The sequence below is a fragment of the Gouania willdenowi genome, chromosome 15, assembly GCF_900634775.1.
Source record: "Gouania willdenowi chromosome 15, fGouWil2.1, whole genome shotgun sequence".
Lineage (NCBI taxonomy): Eukaryota > Metazoa > Chordata > Actinopteri > Blenniiformes > Gobiesocidae > Gouania > Gouania willdenowi.
Genome location: NC_041058.1, coordinates 35,646,961 through 35,671,888, shown reverse-complemented (window position 1 = coordinate 35,671,888; position 24,928 = coordinate 35,646,961). Strand labels below are relative to the sequence as shown.

The following is a 24,928-nucleotide window of genomic DNA, read 5'->3' as shown; positions in this document are numbered from 1 at the left end:
ATCAGAACCACCTCCGTTTGCACAGCGTTAGAGGAGAATGTCATCTGGTTTTTGTTGATTGCGTTTCATCAGAGATGGAATTACAGCAATCTGCTCTCAGCCATTATCACATGTTCAACCTTTTCCTCTTCCTGTCACACACGTTTCCTTCCTCAGCAGCCGTGGATAATTACAGTTGGTCCTGTTAATCTATCAGGAGGATGAACTTTACAAAGATGTGGCACTACATCATGTTTCATGTTGAAAAGATTCTTTATTTGTAAGAATTCTGCATAAAAACCAGGAAAAGGATGAAAACAGAGAAGAGTGGAATGTAAATCCAAGTGTTTTCATAGAGCTGTGATTACACTGAGCTGCTCTGGCTTTCCTAACATTTTTCCTGCCGTATCATTTCCTTAGTAAATGTGCTGTTATTATGTGTGATTGCTGGAGCTGAGGAACAGAGCTGGTGTTTCTGTGGCTTTGGTTCTGCCTCACACACCAACGACCTGCTTTAAGAGCCAATCATGCACAGATAAGGGAGGGATTGGGTTTGGGCATAAATGACATGAATAAAGCAGATCAGCCTTTTGGATTAAATGTGATCAGAGCGTAAACAGGTTCCATCTTCTTACAGGGAAGTCAAATAGCACATTTATCAACTGATATGGAATCTTTCAGAGTTAGATTTGCTTTGATCCTTTCATTCTGATCAACTTGTCTAATTATGGACATGCTTTATATACAATTTATTTGTATAGTGCATTTCCCACACAAGGCAATTCAGTGTACTTTACATGATTAAAAAGTGCAACAGAAAGCATTTAACTGTTTTAATATTAATAACAATATTAAAATCAGCAGTAAAAACATTAACTCAACAATAAAATGATGTTAAATCTCCCACAGACATAATCAGTAGAGACTGTGGTTTAAAAATGTTCATCTTCAGCTCTGCTGCAGTTTGTTCCACTTCTTCTTTGCAGCATAACAACTAAAATATTTGCTGTGAACTCTGGGCTCCACTATCTGACCTGTGACCATAAATGTGAGAGACCTGCTGGGTTCAGACCTAACAAACAGATCACTGATGTTTATAAGGGTGGGCTGGGTATAATGATAAGTCGGTTATGTGTTTCTCTACCATAGATTAGGTCCACTGCTTATTTAGTTTGGTTGGGTCACATTTATTTTTTATTTTATTTATTTATTTTTCCTACTTGCTCTCTTTGTCTTGTTTTAATCTAACAGCGCTGCAAACGGCTGCTCTGATGTGTTGATGTGTGGCTACCAAGTCAAATTCCTTGTATTGATCTAAACTGTAACTGGCCAATAAAGCTGATTCTGATTCTGAAGAGCCTCTATCTGTATCCCAATCCAAAATCTAAATCATGGAATTGATCAGCTGGTCTTTCTTCGCTTTTTGGACGGGCAGTGGGAGAGTGCGTAAATCTTGAGGACGTGGAAGACGTCCACCACCAGATTGGAATTATGATAACGGTCTTCTGCTGACTGGATCTGACATTTTCCTGATTTATCGCAAAATTTGCATTGCGTTGGCAGCAATATTGGAAGCTGCTTATCATCGATGGAAGAGGCCGAACTCTCAGAACTCTAATAGATTCCACCGTGATGAACTTTAAGAGTGGAGAGTTCATCTCAAAAGAAATGGCCACATTATTTGATTATTGATCGAATGACCAGGAACATTATGGCTGGCAGTCATGTTATGGCTAGCCCATCTGAAAACATCTTCTCTTATCTCATTCGGCCCCCTGAGAACAGCCTGTCAACGTCTGTTTTTTTCTCTACACTCTCCATGGATGGATGTTGATTCGAAGCTCTGACCTTTCCCTTACTTCCATGAACATCTGCGATCTGGCTCGGCTAACGAACTCTTGAGGTTATTTCTACGGCAACGCCGTCCCACGTCATTGGCTGGAGAACTATGAGAGACTATAGCAGAGTCTCAGTAAACAGGTTTATTTCATACCAACACTGATCACTCCCATATTTATTTATTTTTTTGCTTATAAAATCAAGATGTCGAAAATGCAAGTTCGGGCTAGACCAGTGGTCTCCAACCGTTCTGAAACTATGAGCTATTTCACATGTACTGATTCATCTGAAAGGCGACTACTTAGAAAAGCTCTTGTTAATGATGTTCATGGTTTCACTTTAATTAGAGGCTTAGATAATAAGGAAGGCTAGCAGTAACTTACAAAAATAGGAAATGTAAGTTTCAACATGCAACACTAATTTATGGAGGTTAATTTTCATTGCATTTAATAGAAAATGATCCTATTTTACTAGCTATCAACAATCAACTTTAACTAAGCGAATAACACACAACATTTTTAAAATGCAACAACGTCATATTATACATAACATACCACAACCCATACACCAAATCTCAACACTTGAAAACATTGAAATGTTTCAGTGAGAATATTTAAAAAAACATTTAAAGATGTTAATTCAACACTAAAACTCTATGACCTGCAGCAGTATTTAACTCTATTAACTACAACTGTCATATGAATTTGTGAGTTTGAATCATGGAAAGTGAATCAGTTTTTAGTAGCGTAGAGCTCCCGGTGGCACCTCACATGGTCCATGTGGGCACCGTGTTGGTGACCTCTGTGCTGGGCAAAGCGCGGCGCTGATTAGCAACAGATTAGAAATGTAGGATGTATTTCCTGTGACTCAGAGACGTTGGACACACACAGCAGTGTGTGTGAAGTCGAGAAAACTCAAAACCACGACAACCAATCACAGACTGAAGAGGGCGGGGTCACGTTGGATTCGTGATGAGGGTTGGCTAATTTTGGAGGCGGGCTTTACACTGCCCACCCAATCATAAAGTTGGAGTCAATTACATTTTTCAGCTACAATTACATCTTCAATTCTCAATGTTCAATTACAACTCAATTATAATTACGATGACCAGCATATTTTTTCAATTAAAAATCATTATTTTCTCCTGAAAGTTAAATACAAATACTAAAGTTCAATTACAATTTCAAATATTAAAATGATCCTGAAGAGAAGTGAAAGTGGGAAAATATTTAAATGATTATGAACTATGTATGTGTGAGACATAGAACTGTAATGTGGTTCACCAGGTTTGTCTTTAATTACATTGTAATTGACAGTTTTTATAGAATTTTCATGACAATTACTATTACAAAGTCAATTATCTGAACTCAATTACAATTCCATTATGATAACAACAGCAAAATATTTATTCAATTACAAATATAATTGTTATTAATAATCATTGCAATTATAATTGACCCCAACCCCAGTGTGTACAGTTAGTGTCTCTGGGTAGTTAGCATAAAGAAACCACTGTTTGGTCACGCCCATTAAATACTCATACGGACACATCAAAGCGATCAGCAGATGCCTCTAAGGAAGACTGACAGTTTGCTGTCGAAACATGTCAGGAGATGAAAGTAAATTTCCTGAAGTCCTGTGCGACTAAATGAAACCTCAACAGTTACTGAAGGTTCTTCTTCTTCTTCTTCTTCTTCTTCTTCTTCTTCTTCTTCTTCTTCTTCTTCTTCTTCTTCTTCTTCTTCTTCTTCTTCTTCTTCTTCTTCTTCTTCTTCTTCTTCTTCTTCTTCTCTTCCTTCGTGCAGCTGCAGCGTGAGAACCGCTCTCTGAAGAGGAAGAGTGTGATGCTACTGTCTCACCTCAGCCCACTGACCATCGCTGAGGTTAACCTGGAGGATGAAGATGAAGAAGAAGAGGAGGAGGGGAGTGATGAAGTCACAGTTTGCTCCTCCCCTCAGTGCCACGCCCTCATCTCAGGTGAACACACACGCCTACACTGATTACATTTTTTACTGGTACTTGAGACACAATGACCACAACATGTAACTCCCTGAATCAATTCTGCTAAACAAGCACAATTCCTGCTTTACACTCAAATTGAAATTCTAAAACACATTTTTTTCACAACACTACACACAATTCTCTGGCACAATTGTACAGTGGTCTACATACAAAACGGAAGAATTTACTGTATAGTTACTGTAAAAAAACAAAAACAAACTATGTCTTCTGTTTGGGTCTGACCACAGCACCTCATCCACATCACAAGCAATGTTTTCCCTGGCCAAGCAGCGTGGGAAATATGGCCTAGCATAGCTTGGAGAAGGGATATACGCATTTGTGGATTTCAGTCATACACTTTCCATCTCCAGGCAGAAAAAAATTCCTCAATAGGATTTATGAATAAGGAGTATGGAGGGAGATAAACAACTAAAAAACGTGGGTGGGCAATGAACCAGTTATGAACCAGAGCAGCCTGGTGGAAACTTACATTGTCCCAAATACAACGTACCTGAGCTGCTGTGGGCCATCTATCTGGTCTGGTGGAATGAGTATTGTGTCCAGGAAATTGATCAGATGGGCAGTGTTGTAGGGCCAAGGGTACCATGGTGATGCATGACACTGTGGTGCGTAATCGCTGCACACATTGTGATGTTCCCTCCGCGCTGACCAGGGACTTCAACAATAGCACCGATCATATTCCTTCCCCTCCTTCGTCTTTTTGTGAGGTTGAATCCAACCTCATCAATGAAGATGAACTGGTGGTCCACTGCAGCCTCTAGCTCAACGACTCTCTGAAACACACATGACAATATCAGAAATAGACATGGGCGTGGTCACTATTGTAAAACACAATCATTGTGATTACAATACTGAAATATGTATACAGTCATTTATACAGTGTTGAGAGTATGCATTAATTGTGTGATTGTATAGGACTCACTTACACATAGTTGTATCACAATTCTTTGACTCTCTCTGAATTGTGTTCAAATGTCACCTGTAGACCTGCTTCATCCTCACATTATTTCTGTTTAAGACACGGTCCAGTGTTGATAAACTGACCCTATCAATATTTATAAATATGTCATTGTTTTCTATTATTTTTCTTTGTATTTGCTGTAATATTATGGCATTATTTTCTAGGACCGTGTTGATTATTTCAGTTTCCTGTTCAGGAGATAGAAGACGTTCCCGACCACCTTGTGTTGGTAATCTTTCAGTTCTGCCAAACAAATAGTAAAATACTGTAAATACTGTAGGAATGCAAAGTAGGAATACATTTCTCAAATACTTGAAACATACTTTATTTTTATAGAACAGTTCACAGGCTTTCCTGTACTACTGTACTCATTGAGTACTGTATTGATATACAGTATTGCAGTTTTCTATTGAGAGTAGATTTCTTACCTATTCTCATTTTGAAGGTCTGGATAATGGATGCTACAGTGTAGCTGCTGAAATGTGGCTGTACTCTTTGCCCCGCCTCCCTCATTGTTAGACCATGGTTGATCACATGGTTGATCACATGGTCAACCAAAGTGGCTCTGATCTCATCAGAGATTAAAGTCCTTGGCCTTCCTCGTCCTCCCTCTCTTACTCTCACTCCTCTACCTCTGTTTCTAATGTTGGCATCCAAAACAGAGCTCACCTGTTGCCCTTTTGATGCTAAAGCTCTGATTATTAACTGTTACTGTAACCTGTGTGACAGGTGTTTCCCCATGTGATGAGTCAGTGTGCATAGTAGGACAACTTCACTTTACAATTTGAATGGTAGTGTGTTCCTTGTGACAACAAGAGATTTACGTCATGAAAATTGTGCCAAATGCAGAGAATTGTGTGGTAGTGTTGTAAAAAAATGTGTTTTAGAATTTTAATTTGAGTGTAAAGCAGGAATTATGCTTGTTTAGCAGAATTAGTTCAGCGGGTTGGTGCACGAGTTACATGTTGTGGTCGTTGTGTCTCAACTAACAGTTTTTGTGTGTAAACAATCGAGAAAAACTGTAATCAGAACATAATTAAACATGGATAATTGAAGATGTAATTGTAATTAAAAAATGTAATTGACCCCAACCCTGGTGGGCTGACTACACTGTATTACATTCTGTTGTGATCTGATTACATTCTGTGTGGTGTGTGTGTGTGTGCGTGTGTGTGTGTGTGTGTGTCTGTGTCTGTGTGTCTGTGTCTGTGTGCGTGTGTGTGTGTGTGCGTGTGTGTGTGTGTGTGTGTCTGTGTCTGTGTGCGTGTGTGTGCGTGGGTGTGTGTGTGCGTGTGTGTGTGTCTGTGTCTGTGTCTGTGTGCGTGTGTGTGCGTGCGTGTGTGTATGCGTGTGTGTGTGTGTGTGTGCGTGTGTGTAGGTGTGTGTGTGTGTGTAGGTGTGTGTGCGTGCGTGTGCGTGTGCGTGTGTGCGTGTGTGTGTGTAGGTGTGTGTGCGTGCGTGTGCGTGTGCGTGTGTGTGTGTGGGTGTGCGTGTGTGTGTGTGTGTGTGTGTCTGTGTGCGTGTGTGTGCGTGTGTGTGTGTGTGGTGTGTGTGTGTGTGTGTGTCTGTGTCTGTGTGCATGTGTGTGTGTGTAGGTGTGTGTGTGTGTGTGTGTGTGAGTGTGCGTGTGTAGGTGTGTGTGTGTGTGTGTGTGTGTGTGTATGTGTGTGTGGTGTGTGTGTGCGTGTGTATGTGTGTGTGTGTGTGTGTGTGTGTGTGCGTGTGTGTGTGTGTGTGTATGTGTGTGTGTGTGTGTGTGTGTGTGTGTGTGTGTGTGTGTGTGTGTGTGTGTGTGTGTGTGTGTGTGTGTGTGTGTGTGCAGCACTAATAAAACGATTAATTGTGTTTTTAATTCAGAATTACAGAAAAAGTTGGACGTGACGCTGAAGACAAAGGGTGAAACTGTGGTGGAGCTGGAAACCGTGAGAAAACAGCTGATGGAAGCCCAGGAGGCAGTAAGTGATGATGGGAGGAGTCAGAGATCTGATTGGGTACACTGGAGATGGATGATAACCAACATTAAATATAGACATTATTTATTATATAGTTCTTTGTTTTCAGCTGCTGAAGGAGAAACACGACAACATGATTTTAATCACTGAGACTGTTCATCAGAAGAAGCTCCTGGGAAAGTTTAACAGAGGTTAGAACACAACTTGGGGTCAGGACCCCATTTGGGGTTGTGAGACTCTGGGAGGGGGTCCTCAGATACCTTCAGGAAACTAAGAATATTTTCAGAACAATTTGAGCCAGTTTTTGCTTATTTTTACCCTTTTACAGAATCAGAATTACAAAAGTTTATTAAAAAAACAGCTCAGGGATTTTGACTCGCAGCTACACCAGTGTTTCCCAACCTTTAAGGGGTCCTGACCCCATTTTGATACCACTAATTTAAGGGTGACCCCAGAGACTTCTTTTTTTGTATTATTTTTTCGTCATGTTTGTGACATAGTGTTGTAGATGCACCAGCTCAGATAATTTTATACTGTATTTTTTAATTAGATTTGTATTTGAGGGAGTGAATGTATAGTTGCTAGAGATTGTATGTGGTGTTTTAATTTGAAAAAGAATAATATTTTTTTTAAATTACAAGTAAATATTTTTAATTCATAATTTTGTTTTTGATCATTTACTAGACATTTCAGCCGACCCCATTTGAATTCCGGGTGACCCCATATAGGTTCACAACCCCAAGGTTGAAAAACACTGAACTACATCAAATTCATTTTAACCTATTTTCATCACTTTTTCTTGCCATATTTCTGCTTCTTTTAATGTATTTTTGCTACATTTCTCCCATTTCTGACACTTCTACATCACATTTGAATGAGTTTTCTGCACATTTTTTTTTTCCACTTTCCAACATGTTCAGCACTTATAAACCATTTATACCAATTTTCTATCTAATGTCACATATGTTGATCCATTATTGTCATTTTTAACCTCTTTTCACATTATTTCATGATTATTTGGCCAATTTAACTACATTCACTATTTCTATTGGGGTTTTCCTGTTAAACGAGTGGCTAAGAGTTAGCACTGATGCTAATGTCACTCTCACGGTGTAATTTCAGCGTAACTAACTCATTTTTGTAAATCATTTGAAGCATTAAAATGTTCAATTTCAGGAAGTGTGATAGCGGTAAAGCACATGGCCTGGGGGCCAAATCCGTCCATTTTGAGCATCCAATTTGGCCCCACAGGAGAAATTAAAAATGACGGAGAAAGAAACCATGAATCTTTGTGTAAACTACCAGTTAATTAAAGTGTAAATATCTCAGTCCCTCCAAATACACAAAATTCAATTAAAACTCAACAATATTCAAGGTCCACACTTATAGCACACTGTGCACTGTTCAACAAAATTTCCCCAAATTAAATTAAAATTGGTCAAATATCCAGGAAATATAAAGTAAGATCTTGCAGGGACTGATATCTGTCATTTATTGTTGATATTGTTGGTGATTAACATACTTACATATTATTCATACATTGAACTGCAAACTGGGACACAATCACATTGAAATGACTCGTGTTCTCAGCCAAAAGTCTTCAGATCAAACTAGTCCAGTGTTTCTCTATTGGGGGCAACGATGGCACTACAGAGGGTACTTAACAGAGATAGAAAGAAAAATTTACAAATAAAAGCATTAAAAATACTGGGTTTTATAATGTTTATCTTTAGTTTTATAATGATAATAATACTAAATATTACCAGCAACTCAAAAAACGACAACAAAAAAACACAAATAAGATAAAAATCTACAGAATAATAAAACAGACAAACAAACATTACAAAAAATGACACCAAAAACCCATACACTAAGGGGCGGAGTCACTAAAGGTTTAGGGGTATTAGAATGTGTTGCAAAGGTGACTCCACATACTAATAAACTGTACAAACCCCAGGGAATCAGGAGTGTTCTGCTGCTGCGTGTTGCAATGTGCCGTCAATCCATTTAGCATGTTTCCCCCTGATGAATAGGCATAGTAGGCGGAGCTTACAAGGTGAGCGAAAAAATGGGGAGGAGGACATCCAAATAATTAATGCAGGGGTCACAATGCAATCAATCAAATCTGGACGTCATTGCTGCCTCTGTTTTTACGTATAAATTCAGTACAGCCCACAACCAGGTGGTAACTGTCACAGCTTTTTGAGCAGTGATGACAGCAGTGATGTTTGTGAGGAGGCGGGGCAGGGGAGAGGACAGACGACATGGCATTTTCAGACCTCCAGTTAATATATTTGGGATGAATGAATTCACAATTAAGAATGTGTGTAAACCTTTCCTGTTTCGTCTCCCCACCGTGGCTGGGGGGGGCACAGCGAGATCTGCACTCTCCATTGGCCGGGGGCTTGCTTCACTCCCGTACGCTTGTTAAAGAACAGGCCGTTTTGTTGTTGCATGTTTTTATTAGCTTCCTCTACTAACACCTCCAATTCTGCTCCATGTTCAACATAACACGTATAAAATGCTCATTTAAAAAGGGGCGGTCTCTACCACTTCTGCACGTGCACTAATCATTGCTACAATCTTAGTGAATTCCGTGCAGCAGGTGAGGAGACTGCATCACCAAAGGGTTTAGGGAAGCACCTGGTTTACCACCCTTTATGTCAGATGTTAGCGACTCTGCCCCAAAGAGACTCAAAACACCAACAAAGACACACTAAATAACAGAAAAACACACAAGATCACTACAAAATACACAAAAATAACAGCGAAACGGACAAAACGACAAAAGAAACAACCAAATGACACCAAAAACACACACACTGAGAGAGAATAATTTGAATAAGACCAACAACACACACAAAATGATGATAGAAATTATTTTGATTAGAACATGAACTGAAAATCAAAGGAATCAGACTTCAGACACCAGGAGATGACTGTAAATGATAAAAGCTATAGAAATTAATCTATTCACGAGGCACTAAATGTTATTTTATTCACTTATTTACAAAATGAGTGTTATCACTCATTCATTCCATCATTATAATCTATAGCAGGGGTCCCCAATCCTGGTCCTCATGGGCCCCTATCCAGCATGTTTTAGATGTTTCCTCTTCCAACACACCTGATTCAAATGATCCTGATGACCATCCTGGTCATTTCAATTAGGTGTGTTGGAAGAGGAAACATCTAAAACATGATGGATAGTAACCCTTGAGGACCAGGATTGGGGACCCCTGATCTATCGCTAGTTTTTCACAGAATTCTAAGCAAAATGTTATCGTCAGACACAAGGGGGAACTTAAACTCAGAAGTAAGAGAATGGGGGACTTGAGCCAAAAAGGTTTGAGAACCACTGAACTAGTCCATATTTGGCCTCTGAACTAACAGAGAAGTGGAACATGATGTGTTCTCTGAAACAGAATTTGAAACATTTTGAACATAAAATCAGAAGCTCTCAATCCACCATCAGCTCTAAACGTCTCCATCTCACACCAGTTTCTGAACACTGCAGGTTTTCTTTGTGCTCACAGATGATGATGAGAGTAGGATGTGTTTCCTTTTCTTAGAATGTGAGTCACATTCTAAGACCTTCTAAAGTGTCTGTGCTGCTTTCTTTCAGTCTCTCTGTTTGCTGTGGAGGAGTTTGAGACGTTACAGGACTCTTTAAACCTGGAGCGAGACATGAGGACAGAGGCAGAGAACTTTGCTAGAGCTGTTGAGTTTCTTCCTCTTCCTCTTCCTCGTTGGTTCTTTGTTAGCACTTCCCCAACCTTCTCATCCAGAGAAATGCTTTAAAGGATTAAACCAAAGAACAGCAGCTTGGAAAATGACTTCATCAAGCTGTACATTGAGGATGTTTGATCTTCTCCATCCCTGTTTCTCATCTTCACGCTGTAATGTGACGTTTGTTCTTTTGGTCCATCTAGATGTTGGTGGAGCAGAAGAAGCTCAAAAGACAGAGTCAGATCTTAATGCAGAGCTCCGCCCCATGTCAAGCTTTACAGGAGGCCTTCAGACAGATCACTGAACTCACACACAGTCTGGAGACGCAGAAGATGGAGCACCAAGAGCAGGTGTTCACTCAACAAACCGATGTATAGATTAAAAAGAGAAGAAGGAAAGATTCATAGATCAAAGGTGTCTGAAGTCATGGTAACCATAGAAACACAATAATCAACCCTGTGTAGAAGGAATCTAAGCACATACTGTATGTTAGGTTTGAACAGATTTGTTAACAAATGCGTGTTCCATTAAAAAACTGCTTTTTCCTTAACAAAATGCCAGTGAGGATTCATAGTTGAAGCATATCTCTATTAGGCTGCTGGGAAAAAAGATCCATCTGCTGGCTCCTGCTCACAGGTGACAAACATCAAAAGAACCAGCAGATATTCTTGTTGCCATAGTTACAGTTATATACCTGTAACTTTAACTAAATAACTGTAAAAAAGTAACTTAACTAAGTGACTGTGTCAAACATCAAAGGAACCAGCAGCTATTCATGTTGCCATGGTTACAGTTATTAAGTAGGCAGTGATGGCCTCGTGCTTACAGAAGTGTTGCATGTTCATATCCACTGTGGGAGACCTGATTGCTTCCACGAAACAGATTATTAATCTCAACAAGACTTTCCTGGTTAAATAATGGTTAAAAAAAGTTACCTGTAACTGTCACTAGGTAACTGTAACCAAGTAACTAACGAGGTAGCTGATTGTGAAAAACATCAAAGGAACCAGCCTGCAACTGTAACTAAGTGTAACTAAGTAACTGTAACTAAGTAACTGTGATGAGGAACATCAAAGGGTAGCATTTCCCTCTGCTGGCTCCTGATTGGCTGGTGACAAACATGAAAAGATCCTCATGAAATGGATGGAAAATGAAAAAGTGAAAGTTGAAGAGTTATAATAACCCAATACATAGCATAATGTCTAGAAATGATCCCCTGTTTGATACTGTACTGGTACTGACTAATTAAACTACATCATCTACAGTAGCACGAGTAGCTGTTAGAGTCCATCATCAGCAGAGAATCAAAGCTCAGCTGAAACAGAACATCTGTCATTATTCTAAGCTATAGATTTTTCTGCTCATCTCTAATCCTTTCAATTCAATATGAAAAACAGATTCATCATAAATGACTACATTAGGTTTGAGTGTATTCTGTTAAATATTTAATCTATGACCTTCAATCTTACTTTTCGTCTAAGTTTTGTCCTTTTCTATCTTTTCTAGCTAAATAGACTTTAATGTAAAACTGTATTCACATGTCTACCTCTATAGTTTGACTGAAGGTCTGTCAGAAAAATCACCTTTGCTTCCATTAACAAAAAAGTAACAAGATGTCAATGTGTCAGAGTTAGGGTTAATTACATTTTTAAATTACAATTACGTCTTCAGTTATCGATGTTCAGTGTTGAATAACAACTCAATTATGATTATGGTGAACGTCAGTTTTAATCATCATCCAAACAGCTGCTGTTCTATATATTAAGGACACGTTAGCACCTAAAGGTGATGTCTGTGGGTGCTTTGCTAAATGTTTGTGTCTCAGATGAAGCAGATGGAGGCGACCATGAGGAGCTGTGAGGATCAGGCTGAGCTCACAGCTCTGAGGCTAAAGCTGGAGCTCTTAGAGGAGGAGAGAAAAGAACACGGGAACCAGTGTTTGAAGACCAACATGGAGGTGAAGGACCTGCAGGCCTTAGGTGAGACAGAGCGATGAATGTTCCCACATGTTTACAACCATGAGGTGTTCCTCATAGAGTCGTTTCTCTGATTGACCAGTCAGTGAGCTGAAGGACCAGCTACAGGCTGCTCGTAACCCACGGCTGGCTCCGCCTCCTCCTCCTCTGGCTCCGCCTCCTCCTCCCCCTCCTCCTCCAGCCATGGCTACGATCACAAACCCCCTCAGGTGTGTTATACGACTTCTTAATCTCACACTCAGTAGGGATGTCACAATTACCCTTTTTCACGATTAATTGTTGTATTACAGTGTTTCTCAGTCACTTTGGTACATTTCTCAAATCATCCTCGACATTTGCAAAACAATAAGTGCATTTCTCAAAACAATTCGTACAAATAGCAAAACACCATGGATTACTTTCAAACGTCATTCTCTTGCTCAAAATCCTGAGTTCATCTTTCAAAAGTAAATATCTGTGTCAGTGAACATGTCAGTGAACATGTCAGTGAACATGTCAGTGAACATGTCAGTGAACATGTCACTGCCATCATTGTGTCATTGTGTATGAATAAGACAGTTAAATTGGAGGTTACACCGTAGTGTATGTGGGAGTGTGATTTCAAGAGACTGGACAAAATTCACATTCATGCTTTTATTGTCATAGTCACTGTGATACAGAAAGGAAAATACAGCACTGCATAGTACAAAGAAAAGTAGAAATGTAAATATAGGACAATCTCCCTCAGTTTCTTCCTCTATTTTACCTCCAAACTCTTCCTCTTCTCTCTGACTGTTGACCCCGCCCATAGATATATACTTGCCAATTGATTGTTTCGTTAGAGAAAGTCAAGATTCACCTGGGAGCAATTTACCAAGTCAGGACAGATTTAGAAAAAAAGTCTATTAGAAAAGTATAGAAATATTCTTGACATATTATGACAATATGTTCAACTAATTTGCATGTAAAGACTGATGCTATGAACTAATGTCTAAATGTTGTGGGGGTCAGACTATTCAACAGAGACTCATTACAATATGTTTTGATCAAGATGACATAAGCATTATGTATTGTAGGAACATAATTATTTGCATGGATGTACCAAAGCATTTGTAACTTGTTCAAAGAAATATTAATAATAATAATGCATCAGTTTTATATAGCGCTTTATCATAGACACTCAAAGTCGCTTTACAGAATTAGGGCATTATTCTTTCACTCCACACTTAGTGGTGGTAAACTACTATTGTAGCCACAGCTGCCCTGGGGCAGACTGATGGAAGCGAGGCTGCCATAGTGCGCCATCGGCCCCCTCCGACCATCACCAACACTCACTCACACACTACATTCATACTAGGCAATGTAGGTGAAGTGCCTTGCCCAAGGGCACAATGACAGATACCACTGGGGTGACTGTCACCCACTGTGGCACCTGGAATTCTCAGTGGTCTCCCATCCAGCTATTAACCTGCTTTGCTTCCGAGATCTAACGGGATCGGGCAATGACAGGCTGGTATGGCCACAAATGAGAAACAGCTTCTGTGATGTGCACAAGTGACACAATGATGTGAAGATTGAACAGATAGTTTTGACAATTTCATTTCTGATCTGAAAAATGTACCAAAGCAACTGAAAACAAATTGAGCATAGCGTGAGTTCAGGCAGGCCGCGGACATCAAGCCAGCCAAACCTCCAATCGACCAACAGCCAAGATTGGCTCCCTATTGGTCAAAGCATACAGGAAGCACTTCTTAAACAACGACTGCTGCCTTTTACCTCCTCAGCAACAGCAAGCATCTCGCAGGCATTTAAAATGATATCGCTCAGATCAGCAGATGCCTCATTTGGCTTACCTTGCTGCTCATCAAAAGACCCACACCATGATGAGTTCCAAAGCAGATTGAATCAAGGACTCTGAAGCAGATGAAGCCATCTGCAAACATACTCCGTATTCCCCTGAAAAAGACGGCGCGCGGCAGGCAAGTATTTGCTCAATCATCGCCAAATCTAACACAAATCTCCACAGGAAAGGAAACATCTTTCCACCGTGCAGCACAAGCCCCAACTCGAGGTGCACGGTGGCCGGTGCACAGCAGCTGGCCGTCACCTGGGTAACATTCAGTCAGATCTGTCCAGCATCAGCTCTCCCATTTAAACCTTAGAACCGCTTCAACTCCCTCCAACAACTTCCCCCGTGGGCAAGCGGGGGTAGTTGTTGGCTTGTTTGCTATTCCACGCACAACGTGGAAGCCCCCACGGCGCAAAACATGATGACGTCTCTCCGGCGCTCCGTGATGACGTCGCTATCCTGCAAAGTCTTTTGGGAAGCGTAGTCCTAATCTCACCGGGTTGTTCTTCCCTGAAGCTACTGCCATCTCTCAGAATCTGAGATATCAGAATCTTGCAGGTAATGACATTTATTTAGTTAAAAAATCCTGCTTCAGATGTGTTTTGGACTGTGGAGACATTTCAGTTATGCTCAGTGCTCAATTTGTTAACCACCAAGTCCAAGAACACAGCTGTGTGTCGTCCGGCAGTAAGAGACAATGTCACAGAATAAATAATAAATAAATAAATTATAGAAATAATTAAAAAAATATAGATATGTGTATATATATATAATAATGAAACAAGGCTTTGCTAACTGAACAGGACAGTGGCGACACGTGCACACGGGCGGCCAATTATCCAAGATGCTCCGTAAATGCTGGCATTCGGTATGTAAACTGCTCAGAAATGAATTAAATCTATTGGCTCCGTGGCGCCTGGCTCTAATCTTGATCCATGCTGCTTAACTGCTAACCCGGCATGATATGGTCTTGGTGGGTCTGGCTGACCGCGCTCCTTGCTGCAGGCATTCTATCAGGGCTCGTGGAAGGAAAGGGAGGGGTGCTCTCCCCGCCATGGGCTTTTCCACACGGGTGCGTGGAAAAGCAAGGAGTACCCATAACAAGTCCATATTTCATGTTGCTCAGCTGCCAGCCAACTAGTGTTTGGGGGGGTCTAGCTGACCGCTCTCCCTGCTGCAGGCATTCTTTGAGGGCTCATGGAGGGAAAGGGAAGAGTGCTCTTCCCCGCGCTGGGCTTTTCCACGCAGGCACGTGGAAAAGCAAGGAGGACTCGTCTCCTTGCTTTAGGAGAACCCATAGCAAACTCGTATTGCTCTAGCCTGGCGTTGTATGGTGTCTTGGGGGTTTTCGCTAACCGCTCTCCTCGCTTTAGCCTTTAGCCAGGGCTCAGGGAAGGTCAGGGAGGAGTGCTCTCCCTACCTTCGGCTTTCCACGTAAGCTTGTGGAAAGGGCAAGGAGGTCCCAAAACAGACCTATACCACCAAATATACGATATATAAATCCTAATGCACATTTATTTTGACTAAAGCGGTCCTGACTGAACTGTAAACATTACAATTAGTTAATCGTAACATTTCCTAAATACCGTCAATTTTACAGTACATATTATGCTTGAACTATATTGGAATATCAGTGCAACCCACCTGGAACAAAAACAAAGTTACACGACCACCGCGTGATTATATAATGTAAAATATATCTATATATTTTATATTATCTCCTTTAACCTTTATATGTATGTTTTATTTCTGAGAGAAGTACATAATGTAGTTCAGTGTTTCTCAAATGGGGGTACCTGTACCCCTAAGGCTACGCAATGGCATTACAGGGGGTATTAGAGAGAGAGAAAGTGGAAAATGAACAAATAAAGTGTGATTCTTGGTCTTATCCCAGGTATGATATGAAAATATAAATACTATAGAAAGAAATCTATTCAGGAGCCACTAAATCGGTGTTTTTCAACCTTGAAGTTGGGACCCTAAGTGGGATCATCTTGGAGTTCAAATAGGGTTGCCTGAAATTTCGGAAAAATTTAAAACAAATTTTTTAAAAACACACAATTGTAAACAACTGTATTTCTATACTTTTACTTTGTGAAATATGAATTTGATTTTATTAGCGCTTCTAAGGATGGACATAAATTACAATCCGAGACCTATAAGGAGTGTTCATATGAATTAAATTATTCTTATTAGTGTTAAATTAAATAATGTATAAATAATTGTAATACCGTAATTCATTCTCTGACAATAATCGCACCTAGAAAATGTGTAATTGTGACATTGCTAACACACACTTTACATTCAGTTGTTGGGATAGTGACATGATGAAGGAATGTGAGGTGTTTGATGTTCTCCTGTAGCTCTCTGTTAGCGCTGCTTAGAAAGAAAAGAGTGGTCAACGGTGACCTCCAACTGCTGGACAGAGACCCTCCAAAGACTACGGGTGAGTCACACTGAGTGTGTAACAGCTGCTGAACTAACAACGTGTTCATTATTAACCCTTCACAAGAACATACATCCACTTCCACTATGTAGAACGGACACAGGATGTGCACTTCCATGTTTACAGGTGAAGTATGACACAGATTAGCATGAAAAGAAAGGACTCAGGACGATATCTCCTTGCTTTGTCTTGGTTTGTGTTCACACTGTTTGATCCGCTTCAAACAGCCTCTGATGCAGTTACATCAGTTACTCTATTGAGAGCGCAGTAGTAGATACTTGTCTGAGCAGAACAGAAAGAGAAGACGAGTCTCATCTATTGGTTAAAGCTCGAGCCATTTGTTCTTTCACAACATTTAACGATGGAGCAGCAACAAGTTGTTGTGATTTTTCTGTTTTCTTTTGTCGGTATCCTTCCCACTTCCTGTGTTTGGTCCGAGAAGAAAGAGATTTTGTTCTTAATGCAGTTGAATCTGTCTTGACTTCCATGAAAAACGCTTCCAATCCAAGCAAAACAATCACTCTAGAATTCTCCTGCACTCTAGGATCTGTTTGGTCTGATGGTCCTCCTCGTTGGGTCTGATAGTCCTCCTCGTTGGGTCTGATAGTCCTCCATGTTGGGTCTGATGGTCCTCCTCATTTGGTCTGATAGTCCTCCTCGTTGGGTCTGATAGTCCTCCTCGTTTGGTCTGATAGTCCTCCTCGTTGGGTCTGATAGTCCTCCTCGTTTGGTCTGATAGTCCTCTTTATTTGGTCTGATATTCTTCATCTCAGCAACAAGTTGTTCTGCTTTTCCTGGTTTTAAAGCTCTGGTTTGGGCCGTCATCAGTTTTCCTGATCACCCACAATGCCGTTCTAGGGTGAGCATATTTTGATCGAAATAGAGTACACTTGGGCCGACCTCTTCATACTCAAAGTGCTCAACTTTTGCTTGAATCTACCTTGTAACGGCAAAATACAACATAGTATATAAATAAGTTGTGATTGTTCATTAGGTTTAAAAAGCATAAAATTGATGTACACATATAAAGACTAACTACAGAAAAGCAGAATAACATTTATTTATCCAGAAGTTGAACTTATTTTACCGTTAAATTCGTACATTCTAAGTTTCTCCCAGTGGATCCTTCATTTTTCAAACCCCTCTCTGAAATCCATGGAAGTTTTATCATCCAGGAGGATCTTCAAGGTGATTTTTGGTCTCAAAAAGCGGCGTCTTTAATGATTCGGTCACATTTGAGTAAATTACCGTAATGACATGATACTCACTATAAAGAGCAACTCATTAGCTTTTAGAAACTGCTGGAATTTCTTTGATAATAAAAATGAACATGTTGCCGAGATGCGTTCAGGGTCCCTGGGAAACCCGGACATATGGTTCTCCTGTTTGATCCGCTCTAGACTTTGTTTGCGTGTTCACACTGACCAAAGGAGAAGGACTATCAGAGCAAATGATCCTAGAACGTTTTATATATACAGTTTATACATGCACATCAAACACATATACTACATATACTACTATGGTAGTCCGTCGGTGGCGCTATTTTTTTTATTTTTTTTTTTACATACATACATGCATACGTACAAACATACACATGAATGCATATGACATGTACATGATATTAATATTAAACTATTTAATATCTATGATACACATTTCATCAAATACATTTAGTGGCAATATATAATTTAATAAAAAACATTTTATTATGTTTATTATGTATTAATATATTTTATACCGTTATATACATATTACATAATAATGTTGTCCTAATTGAAATTGTTGCTCTTCTTACTAATGATATATGATATAAAAAGCTTTTTAAACTGGTTTATGTTGTTTTATTTCATCCTTTAGACAGTTCCATAATTTAATCCCTGATATTGTTACACTCATCTGTTTCACTGTTGTTCTAGCATATTTCATCTTAAAATGTACTAAATTAAATTCCCCTTCTCTCTCTAAAAATAGTTTCTGCAACATTTACTTTATACGTAAATCATTTGAACAGTTTTGAGTTTGATGAGATCTGGAGTTTTAAATGTGGTGTTTTTAACAATAATCCATGTGTGTGTTCTCTGTGTCCTGCGTTATGAATCAGTCTGATGGATCTTTTATACATTATGAATAACGGTTGGATGTTCGTCATGTATGTATTTCCCCAAAGTTATAGACAGTAAATCAAATATGGTAAAACACAATAAAGAGTGTGCAATGATTTTTAATGAGCTTTACTTTGTCCAGGACAGTAATAGAAATACTGTATTTACTGTGACTTCCAGTAGATGGTCCAAGATTACACAGATTTCACTTTGTTCACTATTTCTGTTAACATTGTCTATATTTACTTTTACATCTACATTTTTTCTCTGATTTCCAAATAACATAGAATTAGTTTTATTTAAGTTTATTGATAATTTATTAATATCAAACCATTTTTTTAGTTTACACTTCTCCATAGAAGCCATGTGTATAAGACATGTGAAACCTGCAGGACATGCTTTGAACGTAATCCGTTCTGTGCAGTCCTCTAACTCACGCTTTTCTGTGGATCATGAAGAAGTGCTTTGTGGGGTTTGATGTGTGTGAGAGCAGCTCAAAAATTCCTCTGATTATGAATTCATAAACCATGAATAATAAACAGCACAATCAGAGGTTGTGGAGGAAACGGAGGAGAAGCCGTGACCTTTGAACCCCAAGGATCTTCCTCTCTGCCTCCACAATAATTATATTTCTGAGCACATGAAATATTTCACTATTACTGCAACACAGAGTCACTTTTGTGAGACCTTTTCATCAAAGCAACAGCCGTTCCTTTTATACAGAAATCAATCGTTTATGCCTGAAAAAAAAGAAACATTCACATTTTTTTGCAAATTAAGCGACATTATTGCAAAGTGCTTTTTTCTCAGTTTTGTGAATGAATGAGAACAGAATATTTGATGTGTGCAGATGGGCTTTGAAAACACACAAATTGGTGGTCAGAGTGACAGATGTGAAGCGTTCCGTAATTACAGCCAAATAAAGCTGCACAAAGCACGTGGATGCTGCCAGTTCCAGGCTGTACACAGCGTTTGGATTCATCTGCAGAATAAATAATGATGCAGTTCTAATGTAGAACCAGTCTGACCTCTGACCTCTGCTGTAGCGCACGTGGACGTGAGGCAGCAGGCGGTAGAAGAAATGATGCTCAGGATCAAGAAAGGAGTTCAGCTTCGACCGGTCAGACAGACTCCGCCCACAGCGCGGGAACAGGTACAGTAATCACTGACTTTAAATCAGGACGGGGAGTAAAGTCTGAATAAATGATAATGTTAGTCTGAGATCTCTAGGTCAGCATTTGTGCCTATTATTGTGACTGAACATGTTGTAGTTGATCTAAATCAGTGGTTCTCAACCTTGGGGTAAGGACCCCTCTAACTGATACACTGAAGAAACTAAGAATATATTTTAAACATTTTGAGCCCATTTTTGCTATTTTTCATCACTCTTTCTTGCCATATTTTTGCTCCTTTTCATGTATTTTTGCTACATTATTCCCATTTCTGACAAAATGTCTATTCTGCACATTTTTTCCACTTTCCAGACATGTTCATCACTTATAAACCATATCCACCACTTTTACACCTAATGTCACATATATTGACCCATTATTGTCACTTTTAACCTCTTTTCACCATATTTCATGATTATTTTTGGCCAATTTAACCACATTCTCCATTTATCATGCCCATTATTTACCAGAGAGTTGATTTGTGGATTTTTTGTTATTGTTTTGGGGGTTTTGGAGTCATTTTGAGTGTTCTTGAATTAATTGCTTTTGTCATTTTGTATGTTCTGAATATTTTTGTGCAATTTTATTTTATTTTATTTATTTTGAAGCTTTCAAGTCATTTTTGTGTATTTTTCTGTTCATTTTGTGGTTTTGGAGCAATCTTCATGTATTTTTGCAACTTTTACATTTTTTTTGCCATTTTTGCCATGGAATTTTGTTAAATACACAAATAAAATAAATATTGAGTATAATATATTCATCCAACCATTTTCCAGCCTGCTTCTATATAAATATGAAACATAAAGAGTTAATAACTGGTCTCAGTTACATTATAGAGCAGTTTGAACAGGAGAAGAAGAATAAAGGATGGAACCAGAAGCTCCAACACGTGTGTGTGTGTGTGTGTGTGTGTGTGTGCGTGTGTGTGTAAGTGTAATGGCTGTACAATGGAGGTGTGCGACTGTTTTCCTCTCCAACACGCGCACGCACACACACACACACACACACACACACACACACACAGGCTTTTCTCTTTCCCGCTGATCACACATTGTTCAGGCCTCTTAAATCCATCAGTGTGTGGGATCATCTAAGAGCTTCTTGTTTTGATAAAACATGACATATTGCCCAGACGTCTTTATTCTGCTTGTTCCTCCACCTCAACAACTCAGTGAAATTAGGCAGCATTAGGGCCGCCTGGACCAGGTGATTAGAAATAATGAGGATGGGAAAATGGACTCTAAAGGAGAGTGTGTGCACACATTGGCTTCTTGTGGAAAACGTACGTCCTACTGTGCGTCATCTTGAGGTTTTTTTCGATGGTGAAAAGGAAAACGTAATGTGTCTGTCCATCAGTTGTTTATTTTCAGCATCTTCTTCTCTCATTATTTGCCCGTTTAGATGGAGAAGCTGTCATGTAATTCTGCCATTCAGGAGCTGCGAGGAATCACGGTAATGGCTTCTTCACGCACAAAGTGTTCTGACACTCCACTGTTTATCCACTTTACACTGCGTGTGTGTGTGTGTGTGTGCACGTGTTGTGTGTCTGTTCAGGAGAACTTCAGCAGAACAACTCCACAGCCAAAGGTTGAACCCAGACCTGCAAACCATGACGATGAGCTGCAGAAGATCCTCCTGAGACGACGAGACGCTGTGGAGTCACATCACAGTATGTTTGTTTCTACACTTCCATCATTTCTTTGTGCTAAATAAGAAAAATACTTCAACTTCTGTACATTTATTAATGACAATCATTTGTAAATAAAACAAGATGATTCAGAACATGAAAACCTCCTCCATGCTCCAAATCTGAGGAGAGATAGTGTAGGTGTGACATCATCAGAGGTGAAACTAACAGATTACGTTACTGTAATTCAGTTGCTTTTATGAGTACTTCTACTTTTTTGAGTATATTTCTAAATCAGTCATTTTACTTGTACTTGAGTACGTTTTAAAAGAAGTAAAATAATTCATTGCATTTCTACACAGAACAGTTACTGAGTAAATTATATTTTTTAGTTTTAAAATGATCAACAGACAAAAAATATGATGACCAGAAAACAATCAAATACATCACATCATAAGCTGACCAATCAGATTAAAACCAAATGTATCACATCATAGCTGACCAATCAGATTAAAGCTAATGTATTACATCATACTGACCATCAGAGTAAAGCTATTATTAAACCAATCAGATTAAACCTAATGTATCATATCATAGCTGACCAATCAGATTAAACGTAATGTATCACATCATAGCCGACCAATCAGATTAAACCAAATGTATCACATCATAGCTGACCAATCAGATTAAGCTAATGTATTACATCATAGCTGACCAATCAGATTAAGCTAATGTATTACATCATAGCTGACCAATCAGATTAAACCTAATGTATCATATCATAGCCGACCAATCAGATTAAACCAAATGTATCATATCATAGCTGACCAATCAGATTAAACCAAATGTATCACATCATAGCTGACCAATCAGATTAAATTTATTGCACGGCACCAAAATAAGCCCTTATAGAGCATTTTGACTGATATTTAAAGACCGAGTGTCACCGCTGCCTCAGTTTTTGATGGTTTTCTTCACCATCACGACACTCTCAATAGTCCACTTAGTTCCACACATGCTCTGGTTGAGTTTGAGCTGCTGTGAGATGGGTGAGAACTTCAGCATCAACTCTGTAGCTTCATTTTCTGTCTCATAAACTCCTTTCCTCTCCATCTGAGCTCTGGTGCTCTGCTGCCACCTACAGGTCACCAGTTGGTCACTACATCATTGTACAAGTTAGATATTTACTGTCACCTAGCAACCCCAGCTGAAAAACACAATTCACATCCATAGACGTCTTTGACAGTCAATGAGTCAAATAAAGGTTATTGTCTCAGTTTTACAGTTCATAAATGTATCTATATTTAGAGCCTGGAGATTTATTTTATTTTTAATTTCAGTCATTATTTTATTTAAAAAACAATTTTACATTTTGACAAACTTTTTATTTTCTACGGATGCCTTTTTGGAAAATAAATGAAGTTCTAATTGTGTCTTTCTACATGAGATGTTTACTGTATGTAAGGGACCCGTACCAAGATTTATTACCAACAATAAACATGGGGGTGAAAGTTCTATTTAATTCAGCTACTTTTTACTAGTACATGAATATTTAATGTGTGTGTGTGTGTGTGTGTGTGTGTGTGTGTGTGTGTGTGTGTGTGTGTGTGTGTGTGTGCAGGTCCAAACCCAGCGCTGTGACTCCATCCATCAGGATACATTGGTTCTAAGCAACAGTGTGTGTGTGTGTGTGTGTGTGTGTGCATGTGTGTGTGTGTGTGTGTGTGTGTGTGTGTGTGTGTGTGTGTGTGTGTTGATCTCCTAATAAAGTCAAATCATTTTCACGTGTACATTGAAGCCCTTGTTGAGTCAGTTAAAGGTTCTGCAGTGATTCATATTCACTGAATGAACCATGTTCTACTCATTGTTCTCATTATGAGGAGTAGAGTAGTTAGAGTAGTTAGAGTAGTGAGTAGTTAGAGTAGTTAGAGTAGTGAGTAGTTAGAGTAGTTAGAGTAGTGAGTAGTTAGAGTAGTTAGAGTAGTGAGTAGTTAGAGTAGTGAGTAGTTAGAGTAGTTAGAATTGTTAGAGTAGTTAGAGTAGTTAGAGTAGTGAGTAGTTAGAGTAGTTAGAGTAGTGAGTAGTTAGAGTAGTGAGTATTTAGAGTAGTGAGTAGTTAGAGTAGTTAGAAAGTTAGGAGTTCGAGGTAGTTAGAGTAGTGAGTAGTTAGAGTAGTTAGAGTAGTGAGTAGTTAGAGTAGTTAGAGTAGTGAGTAGTTAGAGTAGTGAGTAGTTAGAGTAGTTAGAATAGTTAGAGTAGTTAGAGTAGTTAGAGTAGTGAGTAGTTAGAGTAGTTAGAGTAGTGAGTAGTTAGAGTAGTTAGAGTAGTGAGTAGTTAGAGTAGTTAGAGTAGTGAGTAGTTAGAGTAGTGAGTAGTTAGAGTAGTTAGAGTAGTGAGTAATTAGAGTAGTGAGTAGTTAGAGTAGTGAGTAGTTAGAGTAGTTAGAATAGTTAGAGTAGTTAGAGTAGTGAGTAGTTAGAGTAGTTAGAGTAGTGAGTAGTTAGAGTAGTTAGAGTAGTGAGTAGTTAGAGTAGTTAGAGTAGTTAGAGTAGTGAGTAGTTAGAGTAGTTAGAGTAGTAAGTAGTTAGAGTAGTTAGAGTAGTGAGTAGTTAGAGTAGTGAGTAGTTAGAGTAGTTAGAGTAGTAAGTAGTTAGAGTAGTGAGTAGTTAGAGTAGTGAGTAGTTAGAGTAGTTAGAGTAGTTAGAGTAGTGACTAGTTAGAGTGGTGAGTACTTAGAGTAGTTAGAGTAGTAAGTAGTTAGAGTAGTGAGTAGTTAGAGTAGTTAGAGTAGTTAGAGTAGTGAGTAGTTAGAGTAGTTAGAGTAGTTAGAGTAGTAAGTAGTTAGAGTAGTGAGTAGTTAGAGTAGTTAGAGTAGTTAGAGTAGTTAGAGTAGTGAGTAGTTAGAGTAGTGAGTAGTTAGAGTAGTGAGTAGTTAGAGTAGTTAGAGTAGTTAGAGTAGTTAGAGTAGTTAGAGTAGTTAGAGTAGTGAGTAGTTAGAGTAGTGAGTAGTTAGAGTAGTTAGAGTAGTTAGAGTAGTGAGTAGTTAGAGTAGTGAGTAGTTAGAGTAGTTAGAGTAGTGAGTATTTAGAGTAGTTAGAGTAGTTAGAGTAGTGAGTATTTAGAGTAGTTAGAGTAGTTAGAGTAGTGAGTAGTGAGTAGTTAGAGTAGTGAGTAGTTAGAGTAGTGAGTAGTTAGAGTAGTTAGAATAGTGAGTATTTAGAGTAGTTAGAGTAGTTAGTTTGAGTAGTGAGTAGTTAGAGTAGTGAGTAGTTAGAGTAGTAAGTAGTTAGAGCAG

General features: G+C 39.0%; 1 protein-coding gene across 1 annotated transcript in view; it reads left to right on the top strand.

Moving 5' to 3' along the window:
- Window positions 1–23,568, top strand: part of shtn1 (shootin 1) — a 40,656-nt gene extending 17,088 nt beyond the window's left edge. The window contains 12 exon segments of the mRNA XM_028469270.1: window positions 3,624–3,795; window positions 6,659–6,756; window positions 6,863–6,944; window positions 10,379–10,473; window positions 10,686–10,832; window positions 12,308–12,461; window positions 12,541–12,667; window positions 16,650–16,732; window positions 19,881–19,987; window positions 21,408–21,458; window positions 21,561–21,675; window positions 23,255–23,568. Coding sequence (XP_028325071.1) covers window positions 3,624–3,795; window positions 6,659–6,756; window positions 6,863–6,944; window positions 10,379–10,473; window positions 10,686–10,832; window positions 12,308–12,461; window positions 12,541–12,667; window positions 16,650–16,732; window positions 19,881–19,987; window positions 21,408–21,458; window positions 21,561–21,675; window positions 23,255–23,274 — 1,251 coding nt within the window. The 3' untranslated portion in view covers window positions 23,275–23,568.
- The last annotated feature ends 1,360 nt before the right edge of the window (window positions 23,569–24,928 follow it).